At 47.9% G+C, this 16,202-nt stretch overlaps 1 protein-coding gene across 2 annotated transcripts in view; it reads left to right on the top strand.

Moving 5' to 3' along the window:
- The window catches only part of Cyth1 (cytohesin 1), a 90,904-nt gene that overhangs the window by 27,889 nt on the left and 46,813 nt on the right, over positions 1-16,202 (top strand). The window contains exon 1 of one of the 2 annotated variants that reach the window (XM_031355001.1): positions 9,703-10,558. The exons of the other annotated variant lie outside the window; for it this stretch is intronic. Within the exon in view, the coding sequence (XP_031210861.1) occupies positions 10,528-10,558 (31 nt within the window). The 5' untranslated portion in view covers positions 9,703-10,527. Of the gene's footprint in view, positions 1-9,702; positions 10,559-16,202 lie in introns of those variants that run through there. 2 annotated transcript variants of the gene reach the window in all.

The raw sequence follows: 16,202 nt of genomic DNA, 5'->3' as shown, positions 1-16,202 counted from the left end.
GCGGGTGGATGGTAGAGAATGCTCTCTGTTCAAACAGACTCTCTTGTGGAGCTTGAGGTACAGCTTCGTTCAATGGCCCCTCATAGAAAGTGCTGTTTATCTGCAGCACACCCGTCCCCTTAGGGCAGCCATGGGGTGGGGGTTTGTTGAATTCAGAGAAAATGGTCTGGAGACGTTCTCAAGGATGGATGGAGGCTTCCTGTTGGTTGGGCTGTGAGTGGCTCAGGATTTTTTTTTTTTTTTTTTTTTTGGTTTTTCGAGACAGGGTTTCTCTGTGTAGCCCTGGAACTCATTCTGTAGACCAGGCTGGCCTCGAACCCGGAAATCTGCCTGCCTCTGCCTCCCAAGTACTGGGATTAAAGGCGTGTGCCACCACTGCCCAGCTGGGCTTCTGTGTTTTATGTACTGTGCATGCCCTGGTACCACAGAAGTACAGTCATCACGTATTCCTTATGCAGTTTAAACTAGGAGGAAGGAAGTGAAGGAAGAAGGTATGCCATCAGCGAGCATCAGTGAGTATCTTTAAAATCTCACTGTGTTTATAAAACAACTCAGGCTGTCTATTCAATGTCTATGCTCTATTTAATATTAGGTTGTTTGGGTTTTTTTTTTCCTTTTTTTTTTTTTTTTTTTTTTTTCTTTTTTGGACTGGCATTTCCCATCTCAGAAAACTTGTTGTTCATGAAGGTTTATTTGGTTGTTGCTGCTACTGTTGTTGGTTTTTTGTTTTTGTTTTTGAGACAGGGTTTCTCTGTGTAGACCAGACAGGCCTCAAACTCACAGAGATCCCACCTGTCTCTGCCCAAGTACTGGAATTAAAGGCCACCACTGCTAGCCTGTGAAGTTTTGGTAGCAAGGAGTTTCAGAGTTTAGGCAAACTGTGCCTCTGTGGTACCATGAGATGAGGTACAAGAGAGAGTATGGTGGGAAGGGTGAGGTGCAGGCGAGAGCAAGGTGGGAGGGTGCTCAAAGAAGGGCCAGGGCAGGAGGCTCCCTTCACCCCTAAGCATACTTCATCTTGAGTTAGAGATGATGATGATGGTGGTGGTGGTGGTGGTGGTGGTGGTGGTGGTGGTGGTGGTGGTGGTGGTGAGGGTGAGGGTGAGGTGATTGGAGAATGCCTGTTCTGCCTCAGTCAAATAGCTCAGAGAGACCAAGTAGTCTTGCAAAAGTGTCTCTGTATTACTTTGTGAACTGATCCATGCATTTAAAATTCACCCTGTGGATTCTCAGACTGCGGCTTCTGGTTTCTTAGCTAGTGTAACAGATCTTGCCAGCCTACCCAGCCATGTAGTGGACCAGTTTCCTGATAGGACTCCCTGTCCTGTCTCTGAGTTTGCCTTTTCTCCATCCCTGCTGGTTGTAGCCCACTCTCTGGAGTAGGTCCTCGCCTGAGAAGAGAATGAGCTTTGTTGCGACTGGGCACATAGATTTTTTCAAAGAGTAGAGTAATGAGGAGAACAGGAGTTGGGAGCCAGGCGTGCTGGGTCTGGAAGGGACTCCTGTTCTGCGCAGCTCTGTCTGAAACTGTCGTCCATCTCAGATGGGGCTTCCTCACCCCAAAGGCTATATATATATCTTTTGAGATGGTGACTTGTGTGCAGCATTTGTTATTTCTAGGTCACTTCTCAAGTAAATGCCAGGCGATGCCACCACGTTCTTGGCTTTCTCAGTATTTTTCTTTCCTTCTCCAATTGCTCCACTCTTCCCACGGGGAAAATTTTCTTTGTATCCTTCCTCTGAGCTTGGAGCTCCTCAGCCTCAGAATCCTGTTCTTAGCTGCTTTGTGGTCATCTGTTCCAGTGCTGCCACCCCTGTATCCTTCGGTAAACCCCACACTTAACACTTGGGACAAAGTGCCATACAGAATGGCTCGTGAAGGTTCTGTAGTGTTTGCCAAGTCAGTGCAGAACATTCAGAACACACTTGACTGTAGTTACCCTGGGCAAGGGGACACCTGCTGGACAGTGGGAGGCTGGCATGGTGGTGTAAGCCTGTGCCAGCACTGGAAGGCAGAGGCAGCAGTAACTTGGAGACTGTCCTGGTCTACATAATGAATGTGAGATAAGCCCAGGCTACAAAGTGAGATCCAGTCTCAAAGCAGCAAGGGGGAAGAAAAACCCTAAGGGAGAGTGAAGCTGAAAGTTGCCACATAATCACAAAATGTATTTCCTACATTCGGGTAACTTAACAGCCATAGCAAGCAACAGGCTTGATCTGGCCAGCCATGAGAACACCATGAATGCCCAGGTGCCAGAGAAGCTTGTCAGGGGGTGGGAGCAGGCTTTGGGGTCTCAGCAATGTCGTCCCCTTTGTCCTGGAGTCTTCTTCTCTAGAAGGCATCTTTGAACACATTGCTTAGTACACTTGACCCTGTCGGTACTGTTTTATGCTGTGGTAGAATTTGACAGTTAATCAGTGACAGTGACCCTTCGTGTTACTGTGCTGATTTCATCTGTAGTATATTCATTTAGCCAGCAGAGGGCAGCATAGACCCAGTCTCCGGATATAAGAGGGGTTTTTTTTGTTTGTTTGTTTTAGTTTATTTTTTAAACGTTTTAATTAATTAATTAATAAAGTAAATTTTTGTTCTTTTCACTTAAAAGATATTTAAGTGAATATCTTAAGATATACTTAAAGGTACTATAGTAGCCACGTTGAAGTGTGGTGTGAAGATTAATTCAGAATTAGCTTTATCATTCTTCCCCGTGGATCCTACAGTGTGTTCTCTGTCATGGAGGAAAGTGCCTCCCTGGCATCAGTAACATGTCAATGACGTCTGCAGGATGTATCTTCCAACATCTCTGGGCTGTGCTCAGCTGGGGCCTTACATCGCTGCTTTAGCTGTGAGTCTTCTCGGTACTCTGGCACCACTGCACTCGAGGACTGTGGGTCTTCTCTGAGAGCGTCGTGGCAGAGCTGTCTGTCCTTACCACAGGGAACCTGAGCCATACAGTGCTCACTCTGAGACACTTGATGGCACTGATAATAGATTTCCTTAGCAAAGGAATAAGATCAATCTTTGTTGCTTTTACATTATACCTTTTCTGGGTCTTATTTTTTCTTGCAAATGTCAGTTGCCCTTCCTAGAAAAAAATAAAATAAAACAAGAGATGTTCATGGTGACACACCTTGTAATCTTAGCACTTAGGAGTTGAGCTTCCTCAGTTGCAAGTTCAAAGCCAGCCTAGACAAGTAGGAACCTGAAGAAGAGGGAAGAACAGGCGGCATGTAACACTGGCCGGGCAGGCACTAGGCTGTGTTTGTTTTGACATGTTGTTAATGTTGACTCTTCATTTTGATAATAAAAGTGTTATAGTTCCACCGCATACAGGCTTGATCTGGCCAGCCATGAGAACACCATGGGTGCCCAGGTGCCAGAGAAGCTTGTCAGGGGGTGGGAGCAGGCTTTGGGGTCTCAGCAATGTCGTCCCCTTTGTCTTGGAGTCTTCTTCTCTGGAAGGCATCTTTGAACACATTGCTTAGTACACTTGACCCTGTCGGTACTGTTTTATGCTGTGGTAGAATTTGACAGTTAATCAGTGACAGACATAAGACAGGAAAAAGTGACCCTTTGTGTTACTGTGCTGATTTCATCTATAGCATATTCCATAAGCAATATTTTTATTTTTGGTTGAGAGCCTAGCCCTTGATGGCTGAGCCATCTCTCCAACCCATTTATTCATTTTTCAATGCTAAGTAGTGGTTTCTTCAAAAATCTATGTGTAATTTTACTTGATGGGTAGACATGTGGAAAAGCTAAGCCATAACATGTGAACCAGGCAGGAAGTGCTCTAGAGTTGGAGGATAAACATGGTAGAAATGTTCATGTCATCCAGGGTCATGGCAAGTTAGCCATCTTTGTATGTTTTCACCTTATCCATTGCTGGTGGGTGGGAGTAAAGGATTAAATATGTTTATGTGTCTTAATTATTTGGAACCATGAAACACCTTGAGTCTAGACTCCTGCATCAGTGTGTGAGGTGTAAGGCAGGAGAACTAAAGCTCACTGAGAAGACCTGACAGCTAAACAGTGTGCTGTGCTGGGGGGGAATGCAGGAGGAGTGTAAAGCCTTGTGTTCCTGCCATGGGAACACAAGGGTAAGTACAGAGATGATAGGTGTGCTAATTTACATGTCTCCTAGAATATCACGTTGTACACCTTAAATAAAATTTATTTTAAAAACAAACTCGCATAGGAACGCTGTGACACATGATTTGAATATGCATAGCTTTCAAATGTCTTCTTCTACTTGGCTGGTTTCATACTTGGTGTAGGCCTCCCTCAGCTCCTGTGGAGCTCCACAGCATCTGAAGCCCTGTTCTGAGCTTGGTCTGCTTTTGTTATTTCAAATGTCCATGAGAACTTCCTAACAGTTCCCGTTCAGGTAAATGCACAGTGACCTTTCTCGGGGCTCCATTGGCACTGGCTATAGATGTGCCTAGTGTGTGAGATGCTTATGTATTCCAGTGTTCCGGATAGTCCCTGTTTATGTTAACTGGATGCTGTAAACTAAGGTTGTTTTGTTTTGTTTACTTTTTTTTTCCTTTTGAGACAACATGCAGCCTTAACTCCTCAGAACTCACTGTGTAGACTGGCCTGGCCTTGAACTCATAGAGATATACTTGACTCTGCCTCCTGAGTGCTGGGATTGAAGATGTGTGCTATACCACAGTCAGCTAGGATGCTGGAACTCTCAATAGTGCCAGCTTTCAAGTTCTTAGTCCTAATTTGTAAGATAAAGCTAGGTGAATGCTCTTTCACTGATCTACCTCCTATTTATGTAGAGTCCTAATAAATTACTTAGCCTGACCTTGAATATACTTTGTAGCATGGGAGTCAGCCTTTTAAGTAGTTACTATTACAGGCCTGTGCCTAGGACCCTGGATGTTGTTGTTTAGACTTTGAGATGGATGGTATTGCTGTATAGTTCAGGTGGCCCTCTAGCTCGTGTCCCCTGCCTGCTCCTGGATCCTGGGTGTTGGGGTTACTGGGGTACACCACATGCCTTGCCTATGTTCTTACTTTCCTCTGAGTCAAGCACGGTACTTTGGGACTTATGACAGGTTTCTTTATTCCTCTTTTAGTCAACAGGGTTAGTGCTGTACTAGCTTTAGGAAGCAGAAATCAAGTAGAAGGCATTATGACATGGTCAGGGGTTTCTGTTGCATTCTAGTTTGTAGGGCAGCTTTTCTGCTTGGGCTCACAGAAGCTAGGACTCGGGCCCGTCTCTGGACTGCCATGAAGTCTCATGATCAGTCCAAGTAGGGATAGTAGCTGCTGTATGAGCTTTCTTTCCTTCTTTCTTTCTTTCTTTCTTCCTCTCTATCTCTTTCTTTCTCTCTCTCTCTCTCTTTCTTTCTTTCTTTCTTTAATGTATATGAGCTTGTTGCTGACACACCAGAAGAGGGCATCAGATCCAATTATAGATGGTTGTGAGCCATCATGTAGTTGCTAGGAATTGAACTCAGAACCTCTGGAAGAACAGCCAGTGCTCTTAACCACTGAGCCATCTCTCCAGCCCTTGATTCACTTTTTGAGAATTATACTAGGAATGGATCATTGAATAATGGAGGTGAGATTTGTGAAGGTCCAAAGCCAGGGCCTGATGGACAGGGCTTTGAGGAGCTGTAGGTGGGGACTGGGGGACAGGACTGTGAAGTCCTGATTTGCAGAGGATGTGAATCACAGGGACCCGAGGGGTAAGGCTGTGAGATCCTGAGGAGTGGGGGTGTAAAGGTTCATGGGGGTTGAGGGAAAGGACTGAGGAGCAGAAGCTATGGGGCCAGCCTGTGGTCTGTGCTCAGAAGGTGGAGTTTCATATTTTTACTTCTTCAGGCCTTGACTCTTTGTGCCTCACATGGAGCCTATCAGTAAGCCCTGGCAGAAGCTTAGACATAGATAGAGTGGGATTTGAGCCTTTCATTGCTTAGCTGCCCGTCTCTCATAGAAGCTTCTCAGGTCATATGGCTTCTGCCCTGGCTGCCTGCTCCCCACTGAAACCCACACTCTCTAGAGCCTCAGAGCACGTGTCCAGAGCAACCCACTGTCTTCCTCATCCCACACAGGGGAAACACTGTGTCCATTCGGTCCTTTATATCTCTGCAGCCCACACCCACTGGGCTCAGGGACCCTTACTGGGGGAAATGGTAGAAGGGAAAGATTATAGATTTGATTGGTTTTTTAAAAGATGTATAAAACTGAAGGTAGAATGGGAGTTAAAAATAAGTTGCAGATTGCATTACAGGCTCTAAATAGTCTGTTCAGTCCTACACACTAGTGAAGGGTGACAATCAGTAGGAAGAAACCCCAAGATGTAGACAGAAATGTTCTCACACTTCAGAAAACGGAGCCTTGATGGCAGTGAGACCCGTGCAGAGATTAGCTCTGGGATGTCCCCACCCGTCAGTGCAGTTCAGTCTGGGCCTGGCTGGACAGATCAAACTCTAGGAATCCAGACACATGCTGTCCCACTGCCAGGAGATAGGAAACAGAAGTGACCTGTCTGTCCTTCCCAAGTCAAGATCATCTGGGAATCAGATCTAATGCCAGAGGTAGAAATAGGGGTTAGGAACCATTAAATGGGTTTTGAGTGCAGCCAAATGCAGTGACACAGGATTCTTCAAGGGCAGAGGTTGAAGAGGACACTCACCCCACAGAGGGTTTCAGGACAAGACAAGGCAGGCCACATTAGCAAGGCACGGAGAGAAGACTTAGTGAAAGCCACCAGTACTGTTTAGATTTAACTGTCAACTCGACAAACACAATGTGCAATTGCCTGGGAAGGGAGTGAATTGAGAAAGGAGGCTTGCTTAGATCAGGCTGGCCTCCAGGCACGTCTGTGGGGATTCCTTGGTTGGGCGTTACTTGGTGTAAGCGCTTATGGACCACTGTGAGCTCACCATTTCATGGGCTGGGCCCTAAAGCTAGCTAGGACAAAATAAGTGAGCAGACAGTGTGGGCACATTCATTCCTCTCAGCTTTTGGCCGTGGATGTGTTGGGATTCACTGCTTAAAGTTCCTGTCTTGGCTTCCCTGAATTGAGGGACTATGTCCTGGAGTTTTAAGACAAATAAACCCTTTCTCCCCAGAGTTGTATTTAACCAGGGCATTTGTCACATTAACAGAATTGAAACTAGGACACCACCCAGTGATGTCATGGTATTACTTGTGTTGTTACAGACAGCTTGCTAAGGAGCCTCACAGTCCATCCCAGGAATGCAGAGCAAGTTTTTCTGGATCAAGCAACTCTACTTGTAAGAGAGTCGGGGAGAACTAGAGCTAGGTCCAGAGCATGTACACAGGGCACTGAGATTGGACCCCGCTTAAATGTTACAGCAATGAAAACACATGACCCCCTTTGTAGTCCTGGAAAATATAGGGCTAGGGGATGGCTCAATTGGTAAAGTGCCATAAAACATGACACTCTGAATCCCATCCCCACTCCCCTGTAAAGTCAGTTGTGTAATTCCATTGCTGGAGGAGGTGGAGACAGGAGGGTCCCAGGGGTTTTCTGGCCAGCAAGTCTAGCTAAATCAATGATCTCCAACTGAGAAACCCATTCCTATGAATCAGGTGAAGAGTTGGGCATGGTGGCATATACCCTTAGCCCCAGCAATTGGCAGGTAGAGGCAGGCGGATTTCTGTGAGTTTGAGGCCAGCCTGGTCTACAGAGTGAGTTCCAAGACAGCCAGGACTATGTAGAGAGACCCTATCCCCAAGATAGATAGATAGATAGATAGATAGATAGATAGATAGATAGACAGATAGATAGATAGAAAGTGAAAAGCAACTGAGGAAATATTTGATGCGCACACCTGTGAACACACCTGTAAACACACACACTTGCACACACACAAAGTAAAACTGAGGTGTTTATAAACTGCATGCAAAAACAGTTACTAACTTTGTGGTATGTATGTATATATGTGTGTGACATGGAAGGCACATATAATATAATGTACATTGCATGCAGAAGAAGCCAGACCAAACCCACAGCACCCTCAGTGGTTGTCACGGGCAGGATCAGACTGCCTGCTACTGTTCTCTACTTTCATCTGACTGTGTCTCATGATTATCATAAAAAAACATGCAGAAAAGAACATCTTGATGTGCTGCATCAGAAACCAGGGAGAGGACACTACCCGGTACAGTGTGCAGCTTCACTGTGGTCACCATCAGAAAGAATAGCAGGGGCTGATGTCCCCCAGAATCCCTGAGCAAGGCTGAGCAACCTGGAACAGTGTTCAGGGTGGCAGAGGACCAGTTGGTAAACTCAGGCAACAGACTACTTTGAGCTTGTCTTCCTTGGGAGTGATTTACTCCAGCTCTAGAATAGTGCTGCTTGTCACAATGCAGGCTTGGGAATAAATGTAGACCAAACAGCAGTGCCCTTTTCACACAGGAACAACAAACTCCCACAAAGTCCATAATGACTATTGTACTCCTGAGGGGATGAGCACTGCTGGAGGGAGGGGGGCATCCACACCTGATGTCAGCACACACTGCAGGGCGGCAGCAGCCCACACAGCATGCTGTTGTCACACAGGCACTGAAGCACATGTAGGAACCCAGAAGTCACATATCTGCAGCCAGCTGACTTTCAACAAAGACACCAATGTTGGTGCCAGAGAAGCTGGGTGTCCACATATGAAGTAATGAAACTCGACCCTTCTCTCTGACAAGCAATCAACTCCAGATGATCGAAGACCTGAATTAGAATAAAGAGTACAAAACCAATAGAAAATGTAGGGCAGTACTGTAAGATGTCATAGATAACGATACTGTGGCTAAGAGCCCCAAACAAAGGCCAAAAAACAGACTAGTGCAATTTTATCAAACGAAAAAGCTTTTGAGAAAAATATGTAAGCTGTATGGAATATAATATTCAGTGTACAAGAAATCACATAGAAGAAACCTAATTAAAAAAACAAGCCAGTGGCTGGGCATGGTGGTGCATGTCTGCGTCGTAGCACTTGGGAGGTGGAGAAGTGAGGTCACCTTCAGCTACGTAGGGAGTTTGAGACCAGCTCAGACTACAGCTCAGGCTGTCTAAAACAAACAGATGTAGAGCCAACAGAAGAACAAAGAGCAGGAGACTGAAATGGAGCTTTCCTCAAAGAAGCAATACAAATAGCCAGAGATGCACTGGGCATGGTAACATAGGCCTTTATGTAATTCTAGCACTTCACAAGCTTAGGTAAGGGCATCGTGAGTTCAAGGCCAGTCTGGGCTATAAGGCAAGGCTCCGTCTCAAGCAGGCAAACAAACAAAAACCCCACAAAGCCTAGCAACAAAAATGACCAAAATATTTAAAATGATCAATATCATTCAATCATTGGGGTTAATGATCATCAGGGATGATGCCAGCACAAAGCCCGGAGGACCCAGGAGGACCCAGGTATGCAGTGCAGCATTATAGCAGACATTGTGGCGGCTCCTTAAAGACCAAAACGCCTTGTATTTTGAGCACTTTACCTGTGCAACCATCTGGCTGGCCTGGCTTATTATTACTTACTTAGGTTTCTCTGTGTGGCCCTGGCTGTTCTGGAACTTCCTCTGTAGAACAGGCTGGCCTTGAACTCAGAGATCTAACTGCCTCTGTTTCCTGAGTGCTGGCATGTACCATCACACCTGGCTTCCTGGTTGTTTTTTAATTATTATTACTGTTAGTACTATTATTTACATTTATGTATTTATTGTGCTGGGGTGAGGGGTTTGTGCATGGGAGTGTGATGGAAGACACTTGTGGAAGTTGGTTATCTCCTTCCACCTTTACATGCATTCTGGGGGTCAAACTCTACCCACTGAACCATCTTGCTGGCCCCACAATTTCTGATGAGAAGACTTGGAAGTTTCCCATACACACTGAAGGACAAGGAAATACATTAGTCCCTTAATTTTAGAGGTAAACATTGTGTATATGGAATTATCGGATATACCCTCATAAGTGTGCAATTGTTATTTGTGTGTTAAAACTACAGAAGTCAGAAAGGGATTGAAACCAAGCCTTGGCCTGGGAGCATGGCCATTGCTTTCTCATCTGCAGGCCTTGTGCACGTAGCTGGGGTTGGATAGCACACTGTGGTGGTCACTGTCTTGTTGTCTGCGTGCGAATGATGATGTGCAGTTTTCTAACTGGGAGATGACCTGGGAAGATTGAGGAAGTGAGGCAGAAAGAAGCAGCTGCTGCATCCTCGCTTGGGTGAGTGAAGACGGGGTGGGCCCTCCGCTGAGCTGGAGAGATGACTCAGTGCTGCTTAGCATGCTAGAAGGTGCCTGAGCTTGACCTGGGAACCGGGTGGTGACAGAGGCTGCAGTGGGCTAATTGGTCCCTGTGCCGCTAGCCCTTCCTCTGGTGGTCCAGAAGCAGTCCTGAGCTGTCCTAGTGGCTGAACTGGTCCCCCGGAGGTGTTTCCAGTTCTACCCAACCACAGCCTAGGAAACTGCTCTGGACACTTTACTGAGTGAGTTACGAGTTCTCCTTCGTGGCCAAGCCCAGCAAGCCTGTCCTGAGAAGTCAAACAATGGTTCTTAAAGAAGGAGAAGGGGAGGATGGTGAGTCCCAGCCGCAGGCTGGACCCAGGTACTCAGGTGGCTGGGTGGAATTCTGGGAGTCTCTTTGGAGCCAGGCACAGCCAGAGTTATGGTTTTTATCCTGTTCCTTTCAGAAGTCTGAGCTACAGTGTGCTGAGTGAATAAGATTCTAGGGTGTGTGTGTGTGTGTGTGTGTGTGTGTGTGTGTGTGTGTGTGTGTGTGTGTAGGCTGAGAGAGTGAATAAATACGAGATTCTAGGTGAAGTGACGATAATCACCCAGGCTTCTCCCAGCCTCGGCTTCACCTTGAGCTCTGTGTGAAGCAGTAGGTGTTTTGGTAGCATACAGCCTTCTGCTTGTTGACTTTGGGGAGCAGATGGGCCACAGCTCTGGGCACTGTACCACAGTGAAGCTGGGCTGGGGAGTAAAGGCATCCACTGGGTTATGCAGGATAGGTTTGACATCAACAGTTCTTGCTTTTCTTAAATGAAGTGTAGACAGAGGCTTCCTCTTTCCCTGCTGGGTGGAGACTGAAGTCTCCTGGTGTCTGTCGCACTTCCCTCAACTGCCTTCCCACAGGTGGGAACAGTGGAGCTGTGATGGGGAGACTCTGGGCAGTCTCCTGCCGTGCCTGGTGTGGCTGCACTGCAGCAAAGGGCAATGTCTGTCCAGCTGCAGCCAGTGTGGGAGCTAGAGTAAACCTAGGGAGACAAGACCATGCTTCAAAGGACATCTGGCCGTTCCTTTCACTTCCCTCTCCTGGCTTTCTGAACACACACTGGGCAAATCCCCTGGGTGAGAAGTCTGTGCCATCTGTGTTGTAGTACCTTTGCCTTCAAAGAGGGGAAGGGTAATGGGGGTTGATGCTAGGCTGGGGTGAGCTGCTTACTGGGAGCTTTTGTTTCTGAAGGGTGAGTCACATTAGCTCAGGTATTGAGCTCCAAGGGGAGCAGTTTTAAGTACAGAAGAGGACACAGAATAAAATGTTAGACTAATCAGAGAGACTGCATGGCCAGGCCAGCAGTGCCCACTGGTTACTCTGCCACACCTTCATGGTTACTGGGTGCTGGTCCTCCACCCAGCTGCACACCCAGCTAGGAAGTGTGGTAGAGGAGGCATTTGCCCAGAGTGTGGGCAAATGCCTAAATCCAGGGCTGAGGTGATAGTCCTGGAGTAGGGCCTTCGGTCAGAGCTTTAGGGCCAGGGCTTGAGGGATCATCTGAGCTCTGCTTTGAATGAACAACATTGAAGGCCACAGCCTCCATTTCCCAGCCCTTCCTAGTGTTTGTGCTTGTGAGAAAAGGGAAGGAGCCTTTCAACCGCTCCTGTTAAAGCAGATTCTCAATTGCAGCCACAGAGCAGGGTGAGGGGAGGGGACAAGTGGCTTTTCCTGTGGATAGTCCCAGAGGTACTTCCCATGAGGCTACCTCCCACGCTTGTGCCTGCTCAGTGACGAGGGCTTCGGCAGACATCCAGAAGGCAGGCCCTTCCAGTGTGCACATCAGCCTTGCCCCTTTCACCTTCTTTTAAAACATTGTCTGTATGTGTGCATGAATGTTTTGCCTGCGTGTACCACATGTGTGCCTGGTATCCTGGGATGACAGAAGAGGGTATTGGATCCCCTGGAGTTGTAAATGGTCATGAGTCACCATGAGTGCTGGGGTCAAACCTAAGTCCTCTGATAGAGCAGCAAATGTTTAAACTGCTGTGCCATCTCTCTCCATCTGTCTCCAGCCCTTTACCTCCTTCCTTCCTTCCTTCCTTCCTTCCTTCCTTTCTTTCTTTCTTTCTTTTGTTTTGAGACAGGGTTTCTCCGTGTACCCCTAGCTGTCCTGGAACTCACTCTGTAGACCGGGCTGGCCTCGAACTCAGAAATCCGCCTGCCTCTGCCTCCCAAGTGCTGGGATTAAAGGCGTGCTTCACCACTGCCTGGCCCTTTACCTCCTTTCTTATCTGTACTTAATCAGTTGCTCTCCAGCATTGCATGTTTATTTGCCTACATGAGAGTTACTAATACAATTAACTGGGTACTATTTTTTTAACTGCCATAGGCTTGCTTCTAGATTAGCTATTTGAGTTGATCTGTTTGTATGTAGTCCCATTAATTTGCCACTGAGCCTTCCCTTTAAGATGGAATCCAAACTCCTTAATGTGAGCCCATATCCCTCCCGCCACAGGATGCAGTAAGGGCACTTCCTGGGGCTCTCTGGTCTCACTGTGCCCAGGCCTTGACTCTTGGTGTGCCTACAACCTTAAGTCTTTTTACCCCACTGGGAGTCACCATTGCCCCGCCTCTCTATTTGGGAATTGTCATTAAGTCCTGGATCCAGCTGGCCCCTCTGCAGCATCTCAGCATGTCCTTGGCATGCACAGATGCTATGCCAGGTTGCTGCTGCCACAGGCTTGCCCGCCTCTCCCCACTGACAAGGCTGGGTCTGGAGCTATTTAAGTCCCAGCTCCAAGCACAGGCTGCGCCTGTGGCAGACGCTCAGCAAATGCTTAGCTACATGAATCTGTAGGTTTCAATAGGAGAATAAATTGCTAAGGACCGGTCAGGGACCAGGAGTGTGACCCTGGCTGTGGGTGTTGGACCTGTGCCTCATTCAAGAACTCTGAGGAGCAGTTCAGACCTGAGCTGTCAAGTTAAAAAAAGGGGGGGGGGGGACTCAAAAATATCTGAAGCTACTACAAGGGTACTAAATATCTGAATGTCTACAAGGGTCTATAAAACATTATTTATAGGAAAGCACACCAAGTAGAGTTGCATATAGCATCTCTCCAGTGGGACACTAGGCTGAGCAGCTCGCCTTAATGCTAACTCAGCCTCTGCCCTGGCTGCTCAGCTGCGTGCTGTATCTCTGCTGACCTGTGTCCTGTGTTATAAGGAAGATCTAAGGTGCTGGTGCTGTGGACAAGTATCTCAGATACTTCTCAGAGTGGCATGTGCTTCCATCTGATGGAGCGTGTTTGACTTTGTACAAAGCACACTCAAAGCATGAAGCTCACATCACCGTCCACCATGGCAGTGTTGAAGGGCGTTGCTGTGGTTTGAGCTGCACAGATCTCCCTGTTGAGCACAGCAGGGTCGACAGCACACAGCAGCCATGCACTTTTTTCTTTTTAGTGAAGACACCAGTAGGAGTCAGGCCTCAGACTCTGTCTGTGAAGACAGCCAGTCTGGCCCACTGCCGGAGGCTGGCTGCCACCTGCCACCCTTCCTCAGGTAGGGTATGAAAGCTGGGCTAGCTGTAGATGCCTAGGACCCACAGACCACTTAGAAAGGAGGCTTGGGAGGCAGAAAATGCAATTATATTCTAAGTGGTCCGAGATTGAGGGAAGAAAGGCAGGCTTGGGTCTGGGGTATCAGGAGCCCTGTTGGCTTGCAGAGTGGTCAGCCAGGAAGAAGCTGGAAACTGCAGACAAGTGATCAGGAGAGCTTGGAAGCAGCATGCTCCTGTGTTCAGTCAGTCTTCACATGGCTCACAAAACTTGCTGAAATGGGGTGGGAGGCTGCGTACAGTGTGCTGTTGGCTACATCAGAAGAGGGGAGTTGCCGGGCAGTGGTGGCACACACCTTAATCCCAGCACTTGGGAAGCAAAGGCAGGCGGATTTCTGAGTTCGAGACCAGCCTGGTCTACAGAGTGAGTTCCAGGACAGCCAGGGCCATGCAGAGAAACCCTGTATCGGGAAAAAGAAAGAAAGAAAGAAAGAAAGAAGGAAGGAAAGGAAAGGAAAGGAAAGGAAAGGAAAGGGAAGGAAGGAAAGGAAGAGAGCTAGAAGTCAGAGGTGGGAATATCTGGGAATTCCCACCTTTCATTTTCCCTTTGGACCTTGACAACCTTCCAAAAGCAACTTTACTGAGCACAGTGTTCTGGTGTCTGCTTTCCCATCTGTCTCCTGTTCAGCTATGCTTTCCTCTTAAGAGCGACTCTAGTGAATGTTGCTTCTCTAGCCCACCCGCTTACCCGCCGGGGCTCTTCAGCCTCAAAGAGTTTGTGTGGCTCTAGCACAGAGCCAGGTCTCAGTAGCAGCTGTACTGTCAGTTGTCCAGATCCAGGAAGAGCCTTTGCTACCCAGCCAGTCCCTGGTCAGCTCGACAACAGCCATTGCCGTGGCCCCTAGGAGAGTAGGCCTCTGCTCATTGAGCCCCTCAGAGCCTAAGCTAACCTAAGCTGACCTACTGCTGCTGGTACGACCCTCTCCTGGGCCCCACCGTGGAGCTTAGCAGCTTCCTTTTTGTTTCTCCTGCCTATGCGTGGCAGGGAGCTGTGGGGACAGGAAATCAAGCCCTGCTACCCTGCAGATGGGCTGGTGTGGAAGGACCCACCCAGCACGTTCCTTCCTTTCCTGGGAAAACAAGGAAGTCATATTTTGCCTTAGCCCTGTGTTTCTTCACACTTTCCAGAGGACTCACGGAAGCTCAACCTACGGCCTCAGAGAGCTGTAAGTTTCTGTCCAGAGTCAGTGGCTGCTCTGACCCCTTCTTCTTGGAGCTTGGACCTCCTTCTCTGTCTTCCTCTGAGTCAGGATTCTAAGTGGTGTGTCCATATGAAAGGCCACCAGTACCACCACTGCAGTGTCACTAAGCAGGCATTTCCCTGATCATGAACCAGCACTCAAGAATGTCTCTAACACAGAAGAAGGGCTTAGGCTCTGTCTGGGCAAAGGAGCTGGTGACATTTCTGCATTTTTTTCTGAGATGCCCCAGCAGTGAAGATTGTGTTTCCTGTGGACCCAGCTTATGGAGCAGTAGGAAGGGAGGAGTTGGAGCAAGCCCCCTCCCCAGGAGCCCCTTTCCATGGTGGCTGCTGACAGTGTGAGGCTCACGTGTGTTCACCATGCACACATAGTGCATGAGGTGGACTGTGACAGTGCCGCCTGGTACCATTGTGTGTCCCTGCTGGCCTCTACAAAGCACCTCACTCTCTAGTCATCATGTTTAGGACCGAATGACTTTCAATTTTTACAATTTTGATACTGTAGCCATTGGGTGAATTCTTACACACAAATTAAGAATCCAAATTTAGTTCAAGAAGCAGACTCAGATTTTCTGATGGAAAGACTGTGTGTTTGACGTGGTATAGAAAGCTACACAACCTGTCCACACTTGTGGGAGCGTGTGCAGGATGGCAGGCCATTGATGCTTTTGTTCCCATTTGTAGGGTGGTTGAGTTTGAGTGGTCCTTTTGTGTTCTGTTTATTGTGCTCCTTGAATCTGCCTTTTATATCTGCCTTGGGTCTCAGAGACACAAGGCCTTGCTTCTTCCTGCCCCTCACCCCTTCCTTCCCAGCTTTCTTGGGCCTCCCTTGCTACATGCACTTCCTTTCCTGCCAAGCTGTCTCCTCTGCATTGTACAGGAGGTAAGGCCCATCTAAGAGCAGTGCCTGAGACGTTTGCTGAGTAGGGCAGAGATGGAACATACTCCCCTCACCCCTACCCTGCAAGTGGAAGCCAGAGGCCTGAGCCTCTGTGGGTATCCCAGTCTTGACCTACTGTGAAACAGCAGTGACTGCCACAGGGCCAGAAGCTGAACTGCTGTGGACTCCACCCAGTGGCTTCAGTTGTTCCTGGGCTCTTTTCAGATTTCAGTGTTGCCACTGGGACGGAGAACAACTCTAGAGAGCTGTCTGGCTCTCACTGGGACGGAGAACAACTCTAGAGAG

The sequence above is a fragment of the Mastomys coucha genome, unplaced genomic scaffold (assembly GCF_008632895.1).
Source record: "Mastomys coucha isolate ucsf_1 unplaced genomic scaffold, UCSF_Mcou_1 pScaffold5, whole genome shotgun sequence".
Lineage (NCBI taxonomy): Eukaryota > Metazoa > Chordata > Mammalia > Rodentia > Muridae > Mastomys > Mastomys coucha.
Note: the sequence above shows the minus strand (reverse complement) of the source record. Positions and strands in the feature narration are given on the sequence as shown.